We start from the raw sequence: 24,125 nt of genomic DNA on the forward strand, positions 1-24,125 counted from the left end.
TGCAGCCCGGGCAGGGGCTCGGAGTCCCGCGGCCGCCTCAGGGGCTCCCCTCAGGGCGGGCGGCGACCCTGAGGCGCCCAGCCCGGCCTCGCCTTCCCGGCGTGCCCCGCCCGCGCGCACGCGCAGTGCGGCCGCGTTTGTCGCAATGGCTCCGCGCGGAAGGATACCCGAGTGACAAAGCCGCCCGTGCGGCGCTCTCCCCGCCCTCCCTCCCGCCTGAGGGGCGCTGGGCGGAAGGAGACGGAGGCGGTTCCTGCGGGATCCTTCCGCGGCGCCGCGCGCGGACTCTTTGGCGCGGGGAGCTAGGTCCGGCGGCCGCCATTCGGCTCGCCGCCGCCGCCGCCAGCGCCATTTCGGGAGCCTCCGCCTCGCCGCGCCGCCAGCCCCGAGGGCAGCCCGGGCCCGCTCCGCCCGCCCCGGCCCGCCGCGCCCGCGTCCCCCCCACCCCCGCCGCCTCCGCCAGAGCCTCGCCGCCCGCCCGCCCGCCGCCATGGCGACCTCCGTGGGGAACGTGGCGGACAGCACAGGTACGGGCCGCGCTCGGGGTCGCCCCGCCGGGCCGGGCTCTGCCCTCACCGGGCGCCGCCGGGGGCACTCCGCCGCCGGGGGCCGCGCCTGCCTCGGCCGGAGCGCGGCGCTCCCTGCCCGCGGGGGCCGCTCCCGGCGGAACTTTCCAGAAGCGGCCGCCTCGCCGCGGCTGCTCCCGGCCGGCCCCCGCCGCCTTTGTGCCCGGCTCGGCCCGGCGGGGGCAGCCCGGGCTGGGCAGCCGCAGGCCGCGCCGCGGGGGGCTCCTCGGCTTGTATCGATCGCGGCGTCAGGTGGCGGCGGGGAGCAGGGCGGCGTGACCCGCACCGAGCTGCTCCTCCGGGGGCTGGGGGCCGGGCACCTGCGGGCCGCACGCGTGCTGCTGCTGCCAGAGCTGCCCTGCCCGCGAGGGGAGCGAGCTCGCTTTCTCCCCCGCACAACGAAATATAGATATATATATATACGTGTGTGTGTGTGTGTATTTTCTTGGTGAAAGGGAAGCGCAGCTTTACCCTCCGGATTTTTAGGGTCTCCTCTAAGCAGAAGGGAAGGAAGAGCGTGGAAATCTGGGACAATGCCTCAGGAAAAGCGGGGGGGGGGGGGGGGGAAACGGGGGAGCGGTGTGAGGAAAGGGCAGCGGGGCGGCGGCTGGGGTGGACAGAGCCAAGGGGAGGCCGAGCGGTGCAGGACGGTGCCACCTCGGCCAGGACTGCTTCTCCGGACACCGAGGCTGCAGCATCTGGGAGCCCTGAGCTCCTTGAGGAGCTGAGAAGGACGAGCGCCGGCCCGGCGCTGTCACCTGCCCCTTGTCGCCCGCACCTCCCGGCTGGAGGCGGCGGCTGCTCCTGCCTGCCTCCAGCTTTTACCGGAGCGCGAGGTTGAGCAGGAGTTAAGCGCTCAGGTGGTTGTTTGTGAGGGAGAAAAGGTCTCGTGTGGGTTTGTGGTACTTCTGTGCGGGTGTTTAATCTGCTTGCGTTCTCTACAGCTTGCAGGAGAGGTTGTGGCACGCACCAGGCTTTGCCAAGGTCATAGTCAAAGCGTGTAGTGTGGGCTAGCATAGGTGCAGGAATTCACGCGAGTAAGTCTTGATAAGGGATTTTTCTGCCTGTGGCTCCTTGCTGCTGTTGCTCTCTTTAGAAATGGGTTCGGTGAGCAGACACGAGCGGCCACGTTATGGGTTCTTTGGGGAGCCTGACTTCTGTTCTGCAGCAGTGTAGTTGAAAGTTCAGCTCATGTGGAACGTGGGGATTACAGCTGTTTGCTTCCCAGCATCGACTGTGCTTCTCGAGGGGATTTCTGCTAAAATATTTACTTGGAGGTAGATGACTGGGTATTTTATGCCGAGGGATTGATTTGCTTTATCTCTGCTCAGGGGAGCGAGGGGGGATTGTTTTGGGAAGATATTGATAAATGAGAGAAAATTTCAGTACCCTCATTTTGTCACTTTAGCTAGGGATTGTTATTCCCAGGTGCTGTTACATTAAATACAGGATTTCTGCGGTGTCCTTTCTCTGTTGCCTGAGGAGTTGCAACTTCAGTTTCGCTCCATGCTTGAGCAGGCCAGGTGTCCTGTTCGGGCAGCAGCTGGAAGTTTCTTCCCAAGTGGTCACGAGACTCCCAGTCTAAACCTCTGTGGGTTTTATTATTTTATATATATATATTTTTTGCTTTAGCACTGAAATTTAATCCCGCTATTGGTACTTAAAGGAGAAATTACTCCTGCCCATGGGCCACGTGCTTCCTCTGTCCAGCCTCGCCGTGTCTGTGCTGTGAGCGGTGCCTGAAGCGCACTGAGCCTGTGTGGCTGCTGCCGCAGGAGGGAGCAGGAGCAGCACGGCTGTGCGCTGGGCTTCTGCTGTCAGCCGCTTGCGGCCTTCGCAGTGCTGCTGTCACTTCCACGCTGAGTAACAGTTACGTCTGTCCATTGCCCTGAAGGTTAACCAGGCGCTGAAGTCCGCTTTTCCCTTAGTCTGCGGTTCAGAAAGCTGTGAAGCAGGGCCCTAGAAAACAGAGATTAACCTGTTTGCAGGCGCTTGGTTAGTAATGTCTCAAGTAGCTGACAGTCAGTAGTTTTGCTAGTTCCAGCTTATAATGAACCTTTAGTTTATAGCACAGAGACAATATTATCTGGGAAAACAACTTGAGTTGGGTCACGTCGATTTTTTTTTTTATTCTCGAAACCAGATAGCACTAAAAGAAAATCATGAAAATAATGGAAATAATTGCCATCGACCCCGAGTTCATAAAATGGACTCTAGATAATAACTCTGAACCTAATGTCTTTGTGATTGTTTTGCCATCTTTAAAAATTCTCGTAAAATAGTTTCAGAAGATCCTTGTAGTATGTAACTGCAAAATTGTGTACTCAGATATTGAGGTATTTGCTTTTATTTGGTAGGATTTATTTGTTTCATTGCATCAGAAATGCAGAACTCCCCAGGTGCAGGTGGGAAGTATTGAGGAAACGGAATTAAGTGACTGCAGAGTACTGGAAATGCTGGACTTCAGAAGGAAAAATAAAGAGATACTTGCAGTAATAAAAGCTTTTAATAGCAAGAATAAGTGGTATAAAGGCAGAAATTGAAGGCACTTTCTAGGATGAACAGTTGAGGGTTTTTTTTCCTAGCTGCAGTTGTCTGTATTCTAATACAGAGCTGTCTTTGTAAGACAGTTAACTCGCTTTTCACAGAGAAGGTTGCTGTAACTAAAATGTGGTGTTTTATTGAAGTATTTTGTTCTTCGTGAATGTATCTTAAATATTAAAAACGTTTTGTCCCTCCCATTCCAGCTAAGCCTCCCGAAGTAGGAACTGCTTTCCTGTACCCTCTCCTTCTTGTGGTTCCTTCTGTAGGCCAACAGCGTAACCACTGAAGCTTGTGTTTGTCTCATCTGATACCGTACTCAGGCCAGCACTTTATTCGGTGGAGGAATTGTTATTCGTTGTAGATAACCCAGGCAGCATAGAGGTTTAAAGGAATGTTGTGCATTACACATTTTTCTTTAAGGGCTTTTACACGATACCGATCTACTGGCATAGCAAAGTTTCCTTTTGTTCAAGTCCTTTGAAGTCTTTGTCTGCTGTCCTTCATTTTCCTGTTAATTTTTTAGAACTTCCAATGTTACAAAGCACTAGATTTAGTCCTGGGGGGAGGGTAAGGAAATTCATTGTTCTGTTGCTCACGCTGCTACTGTTATGAACCAAAGTAAAATCTTACGTCAGGAATATCTTCAAATATTTTTCAGGTTCGTGGAAAGCGGTCGATTTCTGTCTTGTAATAGCTGTGAATATTTGTGTTTCCAGATACTAACTGATGAAGTCATGCGCTTGTACACACAATGTTAGAAATACCATAGCAGTAGGTGGGAGCCTGAAGATCTGAGAGCTCGAGCTGTCACTTGCTGTAGTGTTTATGTAACTTCAGACATCTTCATCCTTTAGTTCTAAACACTTTTTTTTTTCACATTTGTTTTGTTTTTGTTTTCTTTCTTTTGTTTTGTTTCCATTATCTAACTTTTTGTTTTCCCCCCTTAAATGTTTTGGTGATTCTCCAGAACCAACGAAACGTATGCTTTCCTTCCAAGGGTTAGCGGAGTTGGCTCATCGTGAATATCAGGCAGGAGACTTTGAAGCAGCAGAGAGACACTGCATGCAGCTTTGGAGACAAGAGCCTGATAATACTGGTGTGCTTTTATTACTATCATCTATTCACTTCCAGTGCCGCAGATTGGACAGGTAGGAGAACTGAGGGGTTCTGTCAAGTTTTCTTTTGAGTTTGTGCCTGCAATAGTATTGAGCGCAGCTGAAAAAAATACTCATCTAACATTGGCTTTGTCTCTGAATGCAAATACTGACTAACTTCATGGTAGCCGTAAGGACTCGTCAAAAATAACGTGCTTTTTTGAATTCTTCAGGGTAAGAGGAATACAACTGGGAATTGCTAGCCTTGCAACAAACGACAGATCTTGCTGTTACTCTCGTTTTTTCGTATTGTACGCTTTAATATCAGAGTATCAGCCACACTTGTATGTACCAGAGTTATTTGCACAAGTAAACAAAAGTCTTTATTCCGCTTGCAGTGTGGGGTTTGTTTATTTTTTTCTTAATTCTAAGACTGATTGTTTGCAGCAGAATGGTATTGCTTAGATAAGGATTCTGTCTTGTGAAGGTTGTCTCTGTGCTCTTTCTGCCTGCCTGTTCCTGATCTTGCATTTTGAATTGTAACTGTTCTAGCTGTAAATCTGTGTGTGCTGGTGAAGGAAGTAAAAACTTGAAATCAGGATTTATTCTATGTAGGTTTCTGGATGGGATTGTAATAACAATTCAGATATGGGATAATAAAATGGAGGAGGACAGGACAGAGTTTTACATCTGATCTGTCTGTTATATCCTGTTTCTTGAAAAGACTGTCAAGTGAAACGTTGCCTAGAAAAGTAGCATACAACTGCTGGAAGAGGTGTAACAGAGTATCTGCAGTGCTTTCTCCCGCTGCATTGAGTTCAGGCTGGTGAGGAGGCTTGAAGCCTACCGATTGCAACTGAGTTGTCTTTCTTCAATAGAATCTGAAAGAAGAATAGGAGAGAGGATAGTTCAAACTAGGAGAAGCTAAATCTGTAAATCCAGATGTGTTGGCTGTGGGTTTGGCTTGCTTAAGCATGAATGTTGACTGAATAATAAGGCAAACAGGCAAACACTGAAAGTCAGCTGTTTTGTTAACTTGTTTAATTTTTTCCAGGTCTGCTCACTTCAGCACTTTGGCTATTAAACAGAATCCGCTGTTGGCCGAAGCCTACTCGAATCTGGGCAATGTGTACAAGGAACGTGGACAGCTACAAGAAGCTATCGAGCATTACAGACATGCACTACGCCTCAAACCAGACTTCATTGATGGATATATTAATCTGGCTGCTGCGCTGGTAGCCGCAGGAGATATGGAAGGAGCAGTACAGGCATACGTGTCTGCCCTTCAGTACAACCCTGTAAGTAGCACGTTGTACTTTGCTGCTGTGTCACTTTTATGTCTATAAGTGACTGCTATAAAATCATCTGCTGTTCAGATTTGGGGTTATAACTCTTTAAAACTAATTTTTTTTAGTAAAAATTATGTTAGAGTGCTATCTTCTGATTATTTTGCATTGTGCTCAAATGGTCTGTGTAGTGCTGTGCAGTATGATGAAGGTGTCTGCTTACAATTGCATCACGAGTGCCTGTTTTGTCAGAAATCTTTAAAATGCAGCACTGGTCCAGTGTGTGTATATCCTTTTTCCTTTGCAAAAGCAAATGCAAAACCAGTCCAACAAGAGCTTGGAATCTTTTTGCTGTGTTCTTCAGCCTATGTGAACTTGTCAAATTCACGTTAAGCAGTGTGACTAGTAGAATGTGCATCGGTTAGGAGTCCTGTAAGATGGTTTTTATTACAAAAGTTGAGTTTTACTTAGGTTAGAAACTTTCTTTGTTAATGTTGACACAGCTGTTCTCATTCTCTGTGGTCTTACAATAGACTGCAACTGGAGTATCCAGCAGTGCATGCTGTGGCTACAAATGAAAGAAAAAGAGCAAGTGGCTTATGGATTAATGGGGAAAAACAGGGAGGTAAAACTGTTGAGGATGCAGGAAGCAAGGAAAACAGCAGTGATTAAAAAAGAGGCTTCAAATACTTTTATGTGGTAAAAAAAACTTAAGCTGCTTGTGGGGTCACTTGAACTTTCTGTTCTTTCATATCTCCGTACAAACAGAAATTGTATGAACTGGTTCCTAATTCCTTTTTTTCTTATTGATGTATTTTTACAGTACTAAAATCAGTCAGATCTGTTGGCTATAACGTTAGGTCATGAAAAAATGTTTTGAGTTTGTAATATATTTACTGGGAATTTACACTGAGCTGTAGAGGACTGGGGAGTTCCGTTCCAGGGCCTATGTGAAGACCTTGGGGACATCGGTGAAGTCCCGAAGCTGACGGTGTGACTTTGATTTTTTCAGGACTTGTACTGTGTTCGTAGTGACCTGGGGAACCTGCTCAAAGCCCTGGGTCGCTTGGAAGAAGCCAAGGTAGGTGTTGAGTAGAATACATGTAAACGCCAGTGTTTTGAAAACTTGAACTTTGCACCAAGTCTTCAAATCTGCGTTGATCTACAGACAGTCTGAGAAACTGCTGAAAACTGAAGGCACTGAAACACCCCAGAGTAGTTGCAGGGCAAGATATGGCATGTCCATGTTTAAAAGTTGGTTTAAGTCAAGAAATGGAACATTACCAAGCCTTTCTGCTGAACTAGACTATCTGATACCATTCTGAAGTATTGGGCAGGGGCTCCACCATGCTCTTATCTGGAAATAAGTAACAGTCCTTCAAATCTGAGGCTTGCCTGCTGGTGCCAAGCAGAGAGCCTGTGGTTAGCTCGAGATCCCTGTACGATGCAGGTGCTATTGAAAATGCTGCTCTTCTAAAGTCCTTTGTGGCTTGTAAGTGGAGAAGAAACTTATCCAAATGTTACCTTGTAATATTGGCTTTTAAAGATTTTTATTCTTTTTAACTTTTCCCTTCCCTTGATAGTGGAAGAAAGGCTAGTAAATGATCAATAGCTGCAGTATGCGAACCCCCGAATAACTTTTCTTCATGTCTTCCCTTCTCCCCTCCCTAAAATAAAGAAATCAGAAGGACAAAGCTGGTTTGTTTGGAAATGAACTGATCGAAAGAAAACTTGCTGTAGTGGAAAGGTGGCTTCTAGCAGTCTTGTGTTTCCTAAACTGAGAATTTGAACACCAAGATGAGTTTAAAATTCTTGGCATGTTAAAACTTGGATTGCACAAAGAAATTGTCTTGTTACAAGCCACCTTACGCGTCCGCGCTGCAGGGGTGAGGAGTGTGGAGAAATCAGAAACACTCTGGACTCCACGTCTGTCACTCCAAGCCCCACGCGCATGCTAAAAAGTGGAGTGTATGAACAGCGTAGCTGTCTGTTTGGCTGCAGCACCATCGGGGAGGGTTAGGGCCTTTATGGGGTAAGGGGAGCGTAGTTTTCAAAGTTCATTGTTTTTTTGGACTTCTCCTAACAACTTGGATGCGCGTACCATCCTAGGACAGCGTAATCGATTTGGTCAGATCCAGGTTGAAAATGTTTCGTAGTAGCACTAACAGTTTGAAGAGTCTTTGAGACACTTGGTTCTCAGCCCACCAAGCGGACAGCTAACATGAATTGCACTTCACTGCAGCTTTAGTGTGACTGGTATAGGCCAAGACACTGCGCCTGCCTTAGGTTGCTGACTTCTTTGTTTCAGAGCTCTGGAGACACCTAGTTTGAAAGTGTTATTCCGTTTTGTGAGAACTTAATAAACGAGGAAAAACATCTTGAGTAAATTGCAATGTGTTTCTTTGGTTATCAGTCCATTTGAAAGATCAAGCCAGCAAGTTCCTTACAGTTTGAACTAAAATTTAATTTCTTTGTAGATACTTCAGAGCCTTTCTTCCAAAAAAAAAAAGTCCCTGCTGTATGCAATTGCCCTGATTAACCCTCTCCCTTCTGCATGTCTCCCTTGTTACAGACAGATTGTCCTCATTCCCATGTGTTAAGACATATCCAAAAAAGTTGCAATTGCTTTGTTGAACTTTTACTAATGATCTTGTTTTATTTTCTCTCTTGTTTTTGGTTTTTCACCACTGATATTGTATTTAGAAGGTTTCAGGTGGGTGAAACCTCCTATTCCATGCGTAAGGTGCCTCGCTGAAGGGAGCTCGAGGCCTGGATCTAGGGCAGACACACACCTCCTCCTCCTCTTCCAGCAAGGAACGCACCGAAAAGTCACATGATGAGAAATATGGTAACGGGTTTGTAACTGCCACAGCAAAACCATTTGCCTCCATGCCTGAATCTTCTGTCTTGTGGCTTCAGAAACAGCTTAAAATATTTAATTACAAGCAAGTAATGTAAGAATGTTTTATACTAGTAGCCACAAATTCTTTCAAAGAAATAAAGTAAAAGTAAATTAAAATATTTTTTTAAAGAAGTAATTGGAGATAGTTAATAGTAAAAGCTTCTAACTCTTCTGGTTGTTCATTTTTTTCCTTTTTTCTTCTTTGTTTGGATTGCAGCGTTCTGCTCTTCTGATGATGCGCTGTGATCCTGCAGTAGCGCAAAGGCTGCGCAGCGGTAACGCGCATTGCGTGCGATTAAGCCCTCGCGAACGGTTGACTGGATGATTAATCTCGGGTTGGGTGCCTGCCCAAGCTCCAGGCGCTGGCCTTTTGGACACAATTGGGTTGTAACGCTTTTAGACTCCAGACATCAAATTTAACGTGCAAGTTTTTGTGTGGGCCTGTCTGGTAGATTAATGATTCTGGTTGGCCGTTCGCTGCACCTAGGGCAATGAATATAGCAAAGCAGTTCGCAGCGATAGCGTGGCGCCGTGCTGGTTAGGATGCGCAGCGACTTCTCGCGCTTGCATTACAGGGACCTAAACCTTCATGCAATCCTGTCATTTGAGGTTTTGAAGCTGTAGCTGATGGAATGTCTTCGGAGAACCTGGGGTGGGGTGTGCCATCTCGCTTAACAAGGACGACTAAAAGTGAAGATAAGCTACATCTTTTTCAGTAGCCTTTCTGATTTTCAGAGTGATTTCTATCCTGTTTAGGGTACGTCACAATTTAATAATTTTATTTCATAGCTAAGTAGTTTTTGCATAGTAGTTTTTTGTTTTTATGCACGTCGAGAGAGGCAGATACTTCCTCTGAACTACGTGAATTATTTTGAAGATGATTTCTTTGCTGACCTGGTGTCTAAAGGCATGTTAACTTGTTATCAGCATAACTGAAAAATGGTGGGCTTGCACCTGGGTTTTGGTTTGCGCTGGCGCAGGATCAACAGCAGTTTGCAGCGCATTAGTTTTGGCGCAAGCTAGCCTATACTGCAGGGTCACTTTTGGCTGGTTAGAGAAGGCATACTAACAATTGTTTTCTCTCATTTTTTTCTTTTTACAAATATTCCCCTTCCCTTGTATCTCTCTTCTTTAACTGTTCCAAGGCCTGTTACTTAAAAGCAATTGAGACTCAACCAAACTTTGCAGTGGCATGGAGTAATCTTGGCTGTGTTTTCAATGCCCAAGGAGAAATCTGGCTTGCAATTCATCACTTTGAAAAGGTAACTGTCTAAGCCAGTCAGCTTCACTGCTAGATTTTAATGCACAGGCCATTAATTGTCTGCTTATGGATGAGTACTTTGGTAGGTGATAAAAATATTTTGATCAGCAGAATTTCTTATAATCCTGTTGACGTCCTGTGTTAATAATTTGTTTACTTCCTGATGTTTCAGACTGCCTGTATGCCACTAAAGAGATATGTTTAGAATTGCCCTAAGGACTTCACACACATGTCAAAGATAAGAAATTCATTAAGTTGTTTTACAGTCCTTTACCGGAATAGAATTTTTACAAGTATAGTTTGGGAATAATGTTTTCTGTGTTGTTTTTTTTGTATGTAAAAAGGAGAAACAATTCCGCTTAAAACCATTTTTTTTGTAGCAGTTTTTATTTCAGGTGTTCTTAACTTTCCTATGAGTAACTGAGGAGAACAGTTTTAAGTGACGCTCATTCTTCTCCAGGATTGTTTTTCACCACTATTGTTTCAGACTTTTCTAGATCTTTGTCATTAGATCTTACTCTAAATCGTTGTCTAATACCTTTTAGTTAGCATCTGAATTTGATTTGTATTCCTCTCTTAAGTCTCTAACATGACCTAAAACCAGATTTAAGATGTGGTGGACAGTTTCTTCCTGGTATTTTTGACTCGGATCTACAAAACTAATTTTAACTGCTTGTTTTTGTTCCTGTATCTAGTAAATTATAATTAAAAAGTATTTTAATTTAGAAGTAATGGTTCCCGTGGGAAAGACTGTAAGAGTGTGGCTTTCCAAATACACATCTGTAGCTTATTACTGCAAAGTGAAAATGTTTTTTGTTAGTCAAATGGCTACGGTTCTTTTTCCCTATGCACATGATGTATTTGCTTTCTTGTTCCTGTGAAATTGGCTCTATTTTTCCTTTAGGATCTGTTTCCTAAATTTTTAAAATAGGTCTCGTTTTGCAGTAGATAAAGGATGTAGATCAGTTTTTTGGGTTTTTATTTTTAAGGTTTTTCTTCCCTAAAAATAGCATAGCAAGGGTGGGCAGGAGACTTAAGTATGATCAACCTAACATGAAATAAATGTTTAACATTTTATTCTGCAGTAGTCACAACTGATGTCAGTTACTATCTATTCTAATACGCATGAATTTGGAGGGAACTAGGTCATGGCTTAGGTAAGCAAATGAATGATCTGAAGGTAGTATATTTTGTCCCTTCTTCAGATAAGTAACTTCAGTGTTCTATGATTGATTTGTATAACTTAAGTTTTCCTTACTAGGTTGTTGGTAGTCTTAGACGCTTACAGATTAAGTTTGAGAGACTTTAAAAATAAATCATGTGTATACATATATAAACAAAAATTAACTTCAGGTATCATAGAGAAAGCTTTTGTGCTAATGCTCAAAACTTTGAAAATACTTCCAGGCTGTAACGCTTGACCCAAACTTTTTGGATGCTTATATCAATTTGGGAAATGTCCTCAAGGAAGCAAGGATATTTGACAGGTAAGCAGATAAGTAGAATCACTCTGTCAGTGGTGTACATATCATACGTATCATACATACCAAGATACAAATTAGGTTCCTGATGTAAAATCTCTTTGGGCAGACATAGTGAAAATGTGTGCCATGAGCTGAGAAAGTAAATGGCTTCAGAAAGCTGGATACTGGAACTAAAAATAAATAAATTCTGTGGAATGTATCCCTTTGTTATTCTCCTGTACTTAATTCTCATTTTTAACATTTTACTACTGAAGGTGTAGACAAAAATAGATTTGAAATTAAGTCAGGAAAAGGATGGTGAGAAGGTATGTGAGAAAGGCATGAAACTACCATTTTCATTATGTGTTTCTAGACCTCTGATCTATAGGTATATCTAAAACTTCCCGTTATGTAGGACAAGCTAAAATGCTAAATTCCAGTTTAGCATCTGGCTGAATATTCTGTATTTGTTGTGTCCACATTGTGTTATTGCATATGGTTGTAGTAGTACATTTGCTGTCGTTTGGACTAACTTGTTTTGAGACCTCTAATCTGTTCAGTCAATCTTACTTTTGTTTCTGGAAGAAGATCCAGGCTGTGTTGTTTCGATGCAGTGTACAGCATTGCATCTGTTGGTTTGGTTGTAATTTCTGGTAACTGTGGTTTGTAACAGGAGTAGCAGCCTGGGAAAAGTATGGCACCAGTTCCTTGGACTACTCCAAAAAAGCATTGTAAACGCATGAAATTCTTGCTTTTCGTGTTCCTCTATAGATTAAATAATTGCAGAATAGTTTTTGAATAAAACTTTAATTTTGCAAATGAAGAAAAGGTCTTGCAGTGTCACAAATGTTCTAGTAATACGAGCCATATTAAAATAGTTCTGAACAGGAATACGGCACATCTCTTCAGCTGAAGCCTGTTTCAGATAGTAGCTATCTTGTGTGGAGCAGTGAACGTTGATTATTAACGCAATTTTGGAACTCAGGTTGTTTAACTGAAGAGAACAAAGTCTGTCTTCTAGCCTGCCAGTCATTACAAAATTGAGCATAGTTTTAAAATGTCATGCATAATAATGCATAATAATGTATTGGCTTCTTGATTCAGGCAGTACTTCTCTGTGTTTCCACTAACATCTTACACGACAGGGGTGTGGGTTTTGTGTATGTGGTGGTATATATCCCTTGAAGGTTTTCTTTGTGTGTGTTTTTATGACAAGATAAATATGACTGGTGCTCTGTGGATGATTGTTTACCTTCTTTTTCTTGTTACAGAGCTGTAGCAGCTTATCTACGAGCCTTGAGTTTGAGTCCAAATCATGCAGTTGTGCACGGCAACCTTGCTTGTGTGTATTATGAGCAAGGACTGATAGACCTAGCAATAGACACCTACAGGAGGGCTATTGAACTACAACCCCACTTCCCTGATGCCTATTGTAACTTGGCCAATGCCTTGAAGGAGAAAGGCAGTGTAAGGAGTGCATTTTTTTTGCCTTCCTTTTTTTTTTTTTAAAAAAAAGTTATTTAATATCCACCAGGATAATATCCAGGAAATATCCACCTTGAAACTGTTAAACTGATTGTATAATAACTTCTCAGAAACAGTGCTGTTACAAGAAATTTTACCGTATCAACAGTTCCTTTTTTATTCTTTTTTTTTTTTCCTTTTTGAAGGTGGCTGAAGCAGAAGAATGCTACAATACAGCTCTTCGACTTTGTCCCACTCATGCAGATTCTCTCAACAATCTAGCAAACATCAAACGGGAGCAGGGGAACATCGAGGAAGCTGTCCGCCTTTACAGGAAGGCTCTTGAGGTACAGTTGAATGCTGTCGGGAGGTGGGGAATTAAAGCTGAGAACATGTAATATGACATACAGTTTTTAGGTGTTTTTTTTTGTTTTGTTTTTTTCCATCTCTTAATCATAAGCAGAGGAAATTCTTCTCAGAGACCTGAGTCCTAAAATGAAGAGTAAGAAATGCGCAGGAATTTCCTCTGTTATGGTAGAATTCGGGGATTTGAGAGACTGATTATGCTTTTATTTTTTTCCCCTCCAGGTGTTTCCAGAGTTTGCTGCTGCACATTCGAATTTAGCGAGTGTTCTGCAACAGCAAGGAAAGTTACAGGAAGCTCTGATGCATTACAAAGAGGCTATTAGGTAAATGGATACTACTTGTAATAGTCCCAGTGTTCCATAACAGGAAAGTGCCATAGACCTGTACAGGATGTGGCTTACAGTAGCATATTTAAATTCAGTTAGTTGCTTTGCAAACACGAAAGCGTGGCTATGAGTATGTTTCCTGAATGGAGGAGAAGCTTTTATTCATAACGTATGTTATCTTGGTTTCTCAGAATCAGCCCCACATTTGCAGATGCTTATTCTAATATGGGAAATACTTTGAAGGAAATGCAGGATGTTCAAGGAGCTCTACAGTGCTATACCCGTGCCATTCAGATAAACCCAGCTTTTGCTGATGCCCATAGCAACTTGGCATCTATTCACAAGGTAACACATGTGAATGAATCACTCTTAGAATATGGTGGGGCATTGTGGGTACTTACCCTGAATATGTTGGTATCTACTGACTCATTCCTTTGTCTTTACAGGATTCAGGGAATATACCAGAAGCCATTGCCTCCTACCGCACTGCTCTGAAACTGAAACCTGACTTCCCTGATGCCTACTGTAACTTAGCCCACTGTTTGCAGGTGAGAAGGGGGAGACATTGGATGTAATTCTCAAGATTTCTCTGTATCAAATACAAAGTTTGGTCACCTTAACCAAAGACTGCATAAGCGTAGTGAAAGAGTAAACAAGTCTTAAATCAGAAGACTGTAGTTATCAACAGTAATTACTGAAGGTTTTGCTTCCATTTTTGGAAGAAGCATTGGTCTCGGCTTCTTGAAATAATCTTTTTTAATTTTACCTTTCCTAGATTGTCTGTGACTGGACAGATTATGATGAAAGAATGAAGAAGCTGGTTAGCATTGTGGCTGATCAGCTGGAGAAAAACAGACTGCCTTCCGTCCACCCTCATCACAGCATGCTGTATCCCCTTTCTCACAGTTTTAGGAAGGCTATTGCTGAGAGACATGGAAATCTGTGCTTGGACAAGGTAGGAGGTTTTATAAAGCCCTGTTGTGACTGAAGTACTTTTGTCTGTTCTTACCAAAAATCTAATACTCACGTAGTTAGTATTAGCCTTTGTAAGGCTTACTAGTCACTGACCTGTGGAGATGCAGAGTGAGTAAATGATTCTTTCCCTAACAGTAAAATAGATCCAGGCAGCTGTGTGGTAGTATTTCCTGAAATCTGCACCTGTCCAGCATCTATACTACTTGGTACGTGACCTTGCCTCATCTGTTCCTCGCTGGAACGTGCAAGCTTTGTGTTTGCTTGGCTCTGGGATTTCCAAATGCCCTCACCTCTGTGGTGGCAGCAGTGTTCCAGGATGGGTGTATCTCAATAGGAAGTATTAGATTTTTCATTTTTTATTCTGCTCTGGCGTACTTTGTGTACAGTAACGTATTTTCTTCCAAAGTTTCATTCATTAAACGTGTCTTCTTTTCTTTTAATGACTTAACTGTGCTATTTCCACAAAACTGCACAGCATCTCAAGCTGCCAAGAGTGTCGTTGCAGTTGATGGCAAGTTCTTTGACTAAAATAATGTAGCTTGTTTTCCCTTTGAATCAGAGGGTCACAGCTGTTGGCAGTTGTGAATGTTGAAACAGACTACGTGAGCAGGTTGCCAGTTATAATTGAAAATGCTCTGTCAGCCAGTGGAAGGGTCTAGTTAGCATGAGAGATGTACGGATATGAAACTTTAGAAGACAACATGTGCCTTTAAACTGGCTTGAATTTAGGGTCTCTGCAGCCTTGTAATCTTGCCGATGATAGTGGTTACATGCTGATGCCTGGGGAAGATGGTGAGCATAGCAGAAAGCTTGCTGTGATGTTTCACAGGAACACTGTTCTGGTTACAAGTGGTTTGTAGTTCAAGAGCTGTGTGATAGTCGTGGTGTGGCATCATTATGTTTAATAATCAGGGATGGAATACTTCAGAATATGCAGGGGATAGAAAGGCAGAAATGTTAATGATTTTCAGCAGTCATGTCTGTCTTTATTTGTCTAAACGTAGGCATATGACATCTTGTAACCCAGTTTGTGAAAATTGCACTTGGCTGCAGTGGAATATACGTAATGCAGGTTTGAAATAGCAGATGCTCATAGCCCACTTAAATGCTGGATAAGGCTAATTCTAAAAAATCATGTGTTTTTTTGGTCTATGTTTAGCATTTGGGTTTCGATCCTGGGTTTATAAACATTTGTTACGTTTTCTTGACAGATTAATGTTCTTCACAAGCCGCCATACGAGCATCCGAAGGATCTGAAGGCCAGTGAAGGTCGACTTCGTATTGGCTATGTGAGCTCTGATTTCGGAAACCATCCAACATCACACCTAATGCAGTCAATCCCAGGCATGCATAACCCAGACAAATTTGAGGTAAAAATCTAAATGCTGAAGCTTGTAAAATACACCTGTAATAGGCACTTTCTTTTCCTTGGTGCAGGCAGATAAATTAGGGAAGGGCAAATCTTCTGTTGCTAGTATGTGTTGGTTAGTGATCCTTTTTTTTTTTATGGGATGGGAGAGTTCTGCACCCTAAGAATTCTTCTTTTTACCAGTACAATGTGTTATTTAGACGGTAGGAATTACTGCAGGTAGGATTCAAAGACTATGGGAAAATATTTTTTATTTTCTTTTTATTTAAGCTTCATCTACTGTTCTTTTAATAGATGTGTTTCAACATCAAGCTACTGCCTTGTTACTTCAGCCTTACAGACACGCATCCATTTTGTGCTTACTCTGCGTTGCAGAGTGAACACAAAACAAGCCGTTTACAAGCCTTATTTTTTCTCTTCTTCTTTTCCATCTCCCCTGTGTCCTCTCTACTTTTTCCTGGTCACACAGTCTTTGTAGTCTGAGATCCCTGTGATGAAGCCGTATGCTTGATTTGTCAGAAGTGTCACTATGAAGCAGTTTTCTTTCATGAAACAATCAAATTAGCAGTCTGAGTTATCTATGGGGTGGAGGGAATGTACCACTTCCCCTTCAATTAGCCTGAGAGCAGCCTTTCTTGTTTTAGATTTATAAAGCTCTGCAGACCTTAATTTAAATAATAAAAGTTAATCTGCTGTCTTACTAAAACCATGCTTTTGTCCTTCAAGGTAACCAATTCTCTGCATGTTGGTTCTGTTTTGTCTATAGCTTATCTGCGCTCAATTAGCTAAAGAGTTAAGATTAAAGATTTTGAATTTCTCGGATACATTTGCAGTTTCTTAAATGGAGAGGACTAGTCACGTTTTAAAGAATCTGTTATAAAGCTTTCCCACGACTTATCTGTTCAAACTGAGTCATAATTACATGATTCTCACTGGTTACAAATTCAAAGGTGTCTTGTAAAAGGCATTTTTACAGAATTAAACACTCAAATTCATGTGTTAAAATTGCTTAACTTGGCATTGATGAGAACTTTTTATCTTTGTTTGTGCAAGATGTAGTGCATTATACTTGTCCCAGAACTAGGTAGATCTGGGGCCTGGTGCTAATGTGTTCAATGTCCTTTTTTCTTTACTTCTTTCTCAACTGGTAACTGCCACACAAATATAATGTAGTTCGTCTGGAACTAGATACAATTTTACTTATGTAATTAAAAATTACAATACCATATATTTATAGCAAAATTATTTTGTTGCGAAATAACTTTGCAATAGGAGCTTTATAGTAAAGGTATAAATTATTGCAGGTACTCAATTTGTGGTGCCTTCTCTTCTAGGTATTCTGTTATGCCCTGAGTCCTGATGACGGTACAAACTTCCGTGTAAAAGTGATGGCTGAAGCAAATCACTTCATTGACTTATCTCAGGTGAGCTTTCTTAGCAAACCAAAAGGAAGAGAGATCAGCCTACAGGTTAAGATTTTAGCGGCAAGGACTTCTTGAATTAGGCTGACGCTAGTTTTAAGAATTTGGGGGTTTGTAGATGTATTGGTGTTATGCCTAACCTGGGATACAGTGGCTGTCGTGTCACCTCTGTGATACTGTTAAAAATTAATATTAAAACAAATATTAAAAATTAATATTAAAACAATATTGAGTAGCTTTTACATTAGGTCTTAAGATAATGGTCATACCCGAATGTCATGGATAAATCAAAACACCACAGCTGCAAATATATTTAAGCTTGCTTAAGGTTACTTTACCCAAGTGAAGTGGGGTAGAGGCTTGCTTGATGGAGGGATTTTTTTCCCCCTGTATCAAAAGCTTGTATCTGTTTTTTTGTTTGTTTTTAAGTTTTTGTGAAAAATGTGGTAGGGATTTCAGTATACACAGAAGTTGTTACGTTACCTCAAGATAACTGACAAGAACCTAAAGCAACTTCGGATTTGTGTATATGGAATAATATATATAAATTAGATGATGGATAAAACCTGTACATAGTTTTTAAACGCTTCATGTTGTTCAGGATCTGCTCTCATAAGTAAAAATGTTAAACTGATGTTAGCAGAACCATTTTTTGAGATGGGTTTGGCAGAGCTGAGATTTTCCTGTTGTTGTTTGTCTATAGCAAAATCATGTTTTGCCTTGTTACAACAGTTTTGGTGGTGGTTTTTTTAGAATGAGTTGAGGATTTACGCCTCTGTAAAACCAAGAGTGACAAAACTTACGTCTCACCAAATTATGCATTTGACATTCATCCGTTGGTACACCAATGACTAATTGCATTTGTTACTGAAAGTACGAATAAGTTTGTTTATTTATTCTTCAGATACCATGTAATGGAAAAGCAGCAGACCGCATCCATCAGGATGGGATACACATTCTCATTAACATGAACGGCTACACCAAAGGAGCCCGAAATGAATTATTTGCTTTGAGACCAGCACCTATTCAGGTAACTAAGTTGAAGAGGACTGTATCTCCAAAAAAAACAAACACCAGTTCTTAGTAGGAGTGTCTCTTTTTTTTTTTTTTTTCTTCCTTCATTTCTCTCCTCTCTGGCAGAGTGGGGAAAAAAAATGAAAGCTCATGTTTGATCACTGTCAGAGATCTGGGGATTCTCAAGTGTGTAATAATGCAAGTACAATTTAGAACAGGTCAGACAGAAGCTTTGTTAATTGTGATCACAGTGAGAGAATATTCAGACAGCATCTACCCCTTCTGTTTCCCTGTTCTCTACAAAGTGAATGCAGAAATGCAACCTTTATACTCTTTCCTCGCTTTTTTTTTCCCTGAAAAATGTTAATATTTTGATGTCAAGTTGAATGTTAATGTTGAATCAAATGTTAACAAGGCCAGCTATTCATCCCTCCCAGGTGTTATGGGATGGACTTCAGGATGGTCTCCTTAAGTAGCTTGCTAATCACCACGGTTCCAAAAAGGCTTCAAATAGTGAATGTGACAATACCGAGAGATGTCTCTTGGGAGTATAAAGGAGTGGTATTATCACAGAAGTGGGGAGTTGGGGGTCAATCACAGACTGTTAGTTTTCTAGTTGAAAGAAGCATTCTTTCAGTTAGGATAAAATTCTTAGCTAGACCTCTTGAATATTAATAATTTGAATATCACCTTATTAAAGGAGAGAGACTTTTTGAGGATTAGCAGATGTGAGACAAATAGGATCGCTTCTGTTGAAGCGCTGTAATTTTTTTTTCCCCGTGCTTCACGTGCAGTTTACTGTGTCCTGAAAGAGAACTCTAATTCTGTAAGGTTCCTGTTTACTGCTTTCTTGTGTTGGTGAAAACAAGGAAAAGACTGAAGTCCTGCTTTTTTGTTTGTTTTCTTTAGGCAATGTGGTTAGGGTATCCTGGAACCAGTGGGGCATTGTTCATGGATTACATCATTACGGATAAAGAAACTTCTCCAGTTGAGGTGGCTGAGCAGTATTCAGAGAAACTAGCTTACATGCCAAACACTTTCTTTATTGGAGACCATGCCAACATGTTCCCCCATCTGAAGGTATGTAGAAAAGTAGAGAGGGCAAGAAAAGCTGGTGTTGATAGCTGTTGTTTTCCATCAGCTGTTGTGATAAAATGACTCTTAGTACATATTTGGTAAGGGATCTTGTAACTGTTGAGGTTTTATTTGTTTTTTGTTTTCAACAGAAAAAAGCGGTCATTGATTTCAAGTCCAATGGTCACATTTATGATAACAGAATTGTTTTGAATGGTATTGACTTGAAGGCTTTCCTTGACAGCCTCCCTGATGTCAAGATTGTTAAGGTGAGAGCTATGCCTTTGTGTGTTCTATATTAGATACTGAAGCTATTACTTTCTCTGGTACTTACGGAATTTCTCATAGATGAAGTGTCCTGATAGTGGAGACAATGCAGACAGCAATGCTGCCCTCAGTATGCCAGTCATTCCTATGAATACAATTGCGGAAGCTGTGATTGAGATGATTAATCGTGGACAAATTCAGATAACTATCAATGGATTCAACATTAGTAATGGACTAGCAACTACTCAGGTGAGGCACTTGAAGACATTCCTCTTGGTTTTATAATACATACGCGTATTTTAACATAACAAGGAACAAAAACCTCCAAGCAAATGCCTGTCTTCTGTCATGTCGATTTGTTTAGTTCTCATACTGAAGGAAAGTCCAGATGTGTTGTAAGCCACAGATGTTCTGGAAGATGGTCTTTCCCCAAAGATAGAGGGGTTATGTCAACAGGTATCTGAAGTCCAAAGAAATTTAATTTTGTTGCACAGAAAAGATTGTCAGTTATTTAGAATTTGAAGGCAAGATGTGATCGTTCCCTTCAGCTTAAAGGGTGTTTACAAGCTGTTGTTGAGTTTTGTTTTTTCTATCGAAAGGTTTTGTTCAGTTATACAGGCCAAGTTCTTTCATTGTATTTCAACAATGCTTATTCAGCTCCTTTTTATATCGTTCTGAACTATGCACTATGCCACCACCTCTGTGCTTACAGCTCCTGGGATTTGAGTGAGAGTGACAGTTGTTATTTTTGTTCAAAATTTCTTCCCTTGTAGAGCGGTTCTTCCTTTTTTAAAAAAAAAAAAAAAAACAACAAATTTTGACATTGACATTTCCTTCAGTTTAGTCTTTTGGTACAGGAAGGAATGAGCTATAGGATTCCTAGTGCAGTCACAAGTGTTCTATATAAGCATACAGCTGAAATGTGACTCCTTCTATGTTTTTGTGGTAAAATGCACCTTTCATCCATCCTGGCTAATCAGAACAAAGTCAAAAGGAGTTGGTTGTTTCCTTGTCAGTCAGTTCCTTACAGTCTCACAGTTAGATACATGCCTGCATCTTTTATCTTAAGTGTCTTTTTTCTATCTGTTCTATTGTGCCTATTGTCTTTTATTCAAATCAAAACAAAAAATCTTTTGCTTCTTAAATACTGTTTTCTTCTTCTTCATTGAAGTCTTAATTTCATTTTTAGTCTCAAGGCAGTGAAGGGACCTTAAGGAGGGGAAGAGTCCATGTGTAATGCCTCTTTATATGCTGGTTCTTTCCAATTACTTGGAATTTCAGAGAGACATAGCCAGGGCATGAAAATGCCAAGCGTTTTATTCCTTGGTGGTTGCAACATCATGACAGTCACAAGCATGTTACATGTACCAGTTAAATTCTTGTTCTGGGTAAGTAGACAATTTTGTTTTCATAGAAGAAGCCAAAGATACGCTTTAAGTTAATGGTGCCAACACGTTGCACTGTGCCTCAGGAACATTCCATAGAGCATAAGCTTGTTTCTTGTGATTTCAGTGTTCAAGTAGCCTTTTTTTTTCCCATTTAGATTAACAACAAAGCAGCAACTGGAGAAGAAGTTCCACGAACTATAATTGTTACTACCCGCTCTCAATATGGCTTGCCAGAGGATGCTGTTGTATACTGCAACTTTAATCAGCTGTATAAGATTGACCCTTCCACTTTACAGATGTGGGCTAATGTAAGTGTCTGTGTGTCTGATACGAAGACTGAGGTTGGACCTCTGGAACATAGCAGTTCTACTGTTTAAATCCAGAGAAATGTCATGCAAGTTAAAAGTTCAACTGTTCTGTGGAAAATACTGACCTTGAGCCATTTGAATCCTTACAATGCTCGTATTACAGGGCTTGGCATTAATAGGATATAGATTTTTTTTTTTTTTTTAAGTTTGATTTAAAATCACATCTGTGCTTCTAGTCAGCGAGAATTAAATCTTGGACAGCTTAAGCGTGCTGGTACTCCATTGAGAAATAAGCTTGGTCTTTTCTAGCCTGCACGCTTAAGTTATAGCTGGTCTTGACAACTGGTATATTGATAGATTTGAGCGTGTAAGTACATTGCAGAGAGTTCTTTGAGGGGTATTATTTTATATTCCAGAGCGTGAGCCTATGAATAAATGGTATCACCAATTTCGAGACTTATTCTTGAAGTACAACTTTGTGAAGTATTGCTCAGAGTTGCTGTATCTTTCGGCAGTATTCAGAATAGAATACCATTCCACTACAAACTGTAATCTGTTTTTCCTTGCTCTGTTATCTCAGAAGATTCAAATATTGAATGATAGGGTCTTTTGCTTCATCTTGATACGTGGCAATTTATTGCCATTACCCAGAAAAAGAAACGTTTCTGACAGAACTGTTTGTATTTTCTTCTTGGTTATTTTTACAGATCCTAAAAAGAGTTCCAAACAGTGTGCTGTGGCTGCTACGTTTCCCAGCTGTAGGAGAACCCAATATTCAGCAGTATGCACAAAACTTGGGTCTTTCCCAAAACCGAATCATCTTTTCTCCTGTTGCTCCCAAAGAAGAACATGTGAGGAGAGGGCAATTGGCTGATGTTTGTCTAGACACTCCGCTTTGCAACGGGCACACAACTGGGATGGATGTACTGTGGGCTGGGACTCCTATGGTCACTATGCCAGGTAATGTGATGGGGAACCTAGACAGAGCAGGTAAATTTGACGATGATTTATGCTGTAACAATAACAGCTAGCTGGCTTGATGGATTTTCTTACTTCCTCTTGTGGAGGCGGAAGGAAAGTAACTTCATACTTGGTAATGTGTTACTTGATAAGCTGATTCCTGTCATCTTTTTTGTTTGTTTTTACAGGTGAAACGCTTGCATCCCGAGTTGCTGCCTCCCAGCTTACTTGCCTTGGTTGTCTTGAGCTCATTGCAAAAAGTAGGCAGGAATATGAAGATATTGCTGTGAAACTGGGAACTGATCTGGAATAGTAAGTGAACTTGTACCACATAACGTGGTAACGTCAGGAATATAAAGTGCTGTCGTTGGGCACAGCGCTGAGCCTTATTAATAATCTTGCAGGTACTTTAATGTTTAAAATAACAAGGCAATTCTCATCTAGAGGTCTCTTGTTGTGCAGTTAACTCCGCTTACTGTAACAGCAGAAATTCAATAGTGCTCCAATTAGGCTGAGTAACAGTGCTGCCTACTCTGAAGAAATTGCTCAAGTGCAGGATTTTACCTGTTAAAAAGTGCAAGAGTTCACTTATTGTTCTTTTTAAATTGAAGATTAGGCAGTCTGAAGGTTAGTCAGTTTGTCATTTAAAGTTAAAACTGCGCAGTAAAAAGTTCCTGCAGTATAGATAATGCGACAAGTTAATCTATTAATGTCGCAGCTGTTTTGAAGTGGTAATGCCGGTATGTATCAGAGGCAATTGGGGGATGAAACGGCGGTATGAACTTGGTGGGAGTTGGAGAGTAGGTATTTTTGAAACAGTTGTACTGGCAGTTCTGGGTTTGCTGAAATAGATTTAAAAATAGTGTTTGAAACTGCTCATGACTGGCTTTAACTCTTTTTGTAGCCTGAAAAAAATACGTGGCAAAGTCTGGAAGCAGAGAATATCCAGTCCTTTGTTCAACACCAAGCAGTACACAATGGACCTGGAGCGGCTTTATCTTCAGATGTGGGATCACTATGCTGCCGGCAACAAACCAGACCACATGATTAAGCCAGTAGAGGCCAGTGAATCTGCATGAAGAGACTGTCTGTACGCCCACCCAGAACTCTCCAGGAACTGAGCCTCTCAAACACTTCTGCAGAGATGATGAGCTAAAAACTGTGCATTTCTACTTAATCTGCCTGGTACTCTGTGGCTGAAGTGATACATGATGGTGATTAGAGCACAGCCAGACTTACTTCTTGCATGATAGGGAAAGACTCTATAGAGCCTGGGATCCTTTTATTCCATGAGGAATTTGAATGGGATTGAGCCGTGTACATGTGAACCTGTATGTATGAGAGATGTGATTGGTGGGGAAGCTTGAACTGCCCAACCAGTTATGATTTCAGGGATTGATTCAATCTTCTGATGAATCTCTCCTCTTACGCGGATTGGGAATTGGAGCTTTTTAACATTTGATTTTGGGGTACTCCTGTTGGTATACGTGTGGTTCTCCCATGACAAGATTTCCAGCTAGCGAGTGTTGCTCCCTGCGTTAAATTCTAAACTGTGCGGACTGAAAGGGCATATTTGCTGGTGTAGTCTTTTTTTATAGGTTTTATAAACCACTTGAGCCTATATCAGCCTTTTAATGTTTGACCTCTGTTTTGGAGCTCTCTGTAATGTGTTGGTTTAGATAAGGACTTCGGGTTTTTGTTTTGTTTTTAAGCTTCTCCAATAACTCAGCTAATTGGCTTCATGATGGCAGCTCCTGTTCTGTTTGAAAACCAAATTCGATTTGAAATTAATCCTCCCCACAAGTGTTTGAGGTAAACACAAACTGGTGCCAAATACAGATCTTTCAGGAATGATGTTTAATTATGTATAGAGGCGCAGTCCTAGGTACTGTAGCAAAGACTTTAAACAAAAAATAAAGCTTTGGTTTGCCAGTTTGACTGATTTGACCAGCGTTTCGCATTTTCTGCTACCCTTCCTGTGCTGCTGTCAGGAAAGTATCCTGAGTTTCTGGCCTTTTATGTACATTTCTGCAGTTTTGTTGTAAATAATGCTATTTATTTCAGCAGAAGTAATTCG

The 24,125-nt window shown here is 41.5% G+C and overlaps 1 protein-coding gene across 2 annotated transcripts; it reads left to right on the forward strand.

Moving 5' to 3' along the window:
• The first annotated feature begins 322 nt into the window (after positions 1–322).
• Positions 323–23,986, forward strand: OGT (O-linked N-acetylglucosamine (GlcNAc) transferase). Of its 2 annotated transcripts, none has more exons than XM_040572888.1 (22): positions 323–527; positions 4,108–4,258; positions 5,259–5,502; positions 6,503–6,571; positions 9,538–9,654; positions 11,061–11,140; positions 12,388–12,583; positions 12,787–12,927; positions 13,169–13,269; positions 13,464–13,617; positions 13,719–13,820; positions 14,048–14,227; positions 15,459–15,617; positions 16,951–17,040; positions 17,942–18,067; positions 18,961–19,131; positions 19,278–19,394; positions 19,474–19,641; positions 20,936–21,088; positions 21,796–22,048; positions 22,237–22,360; positions 22,953–23,986. In XM_040572888.1, exons 1-22 carry the CDS (start codon positions 491–493, stop codon positions 23,125–23,127), a joined length of 3,108 nt encoding a protein of 1,035 aa, XP_040428822.1. In that variant the 5' UTR covers positions 323–490; the 3' UTR covers positions 23,128–23,986. The 2 variants fall into 2 exon arrangements, with proteins under 2 accessions (XP_040428822.1, XP_040428821.1); XM_040572887.1 differs by having other exon boundaries at positions 440–527; positions 4,078–4,258.
• Positions 23,987–24,125: the final 139 nt, after the last annotated feature.

The sequence above is a fragment of the Cygnus olor genome, chromosome 13 (assembly GCF_009769625.2).
Source record: "Cygnus olor isolate bCygOlo1 chromosome 13, bCygOlo1.pri.v2, whole genome shotgun sequence".
Taxonomy (NCBI): Eukaryota; Metazoa; Chordata; class Aves; order Anseriformes; family Anatidae; genus Cygnus; species Cygnus olor.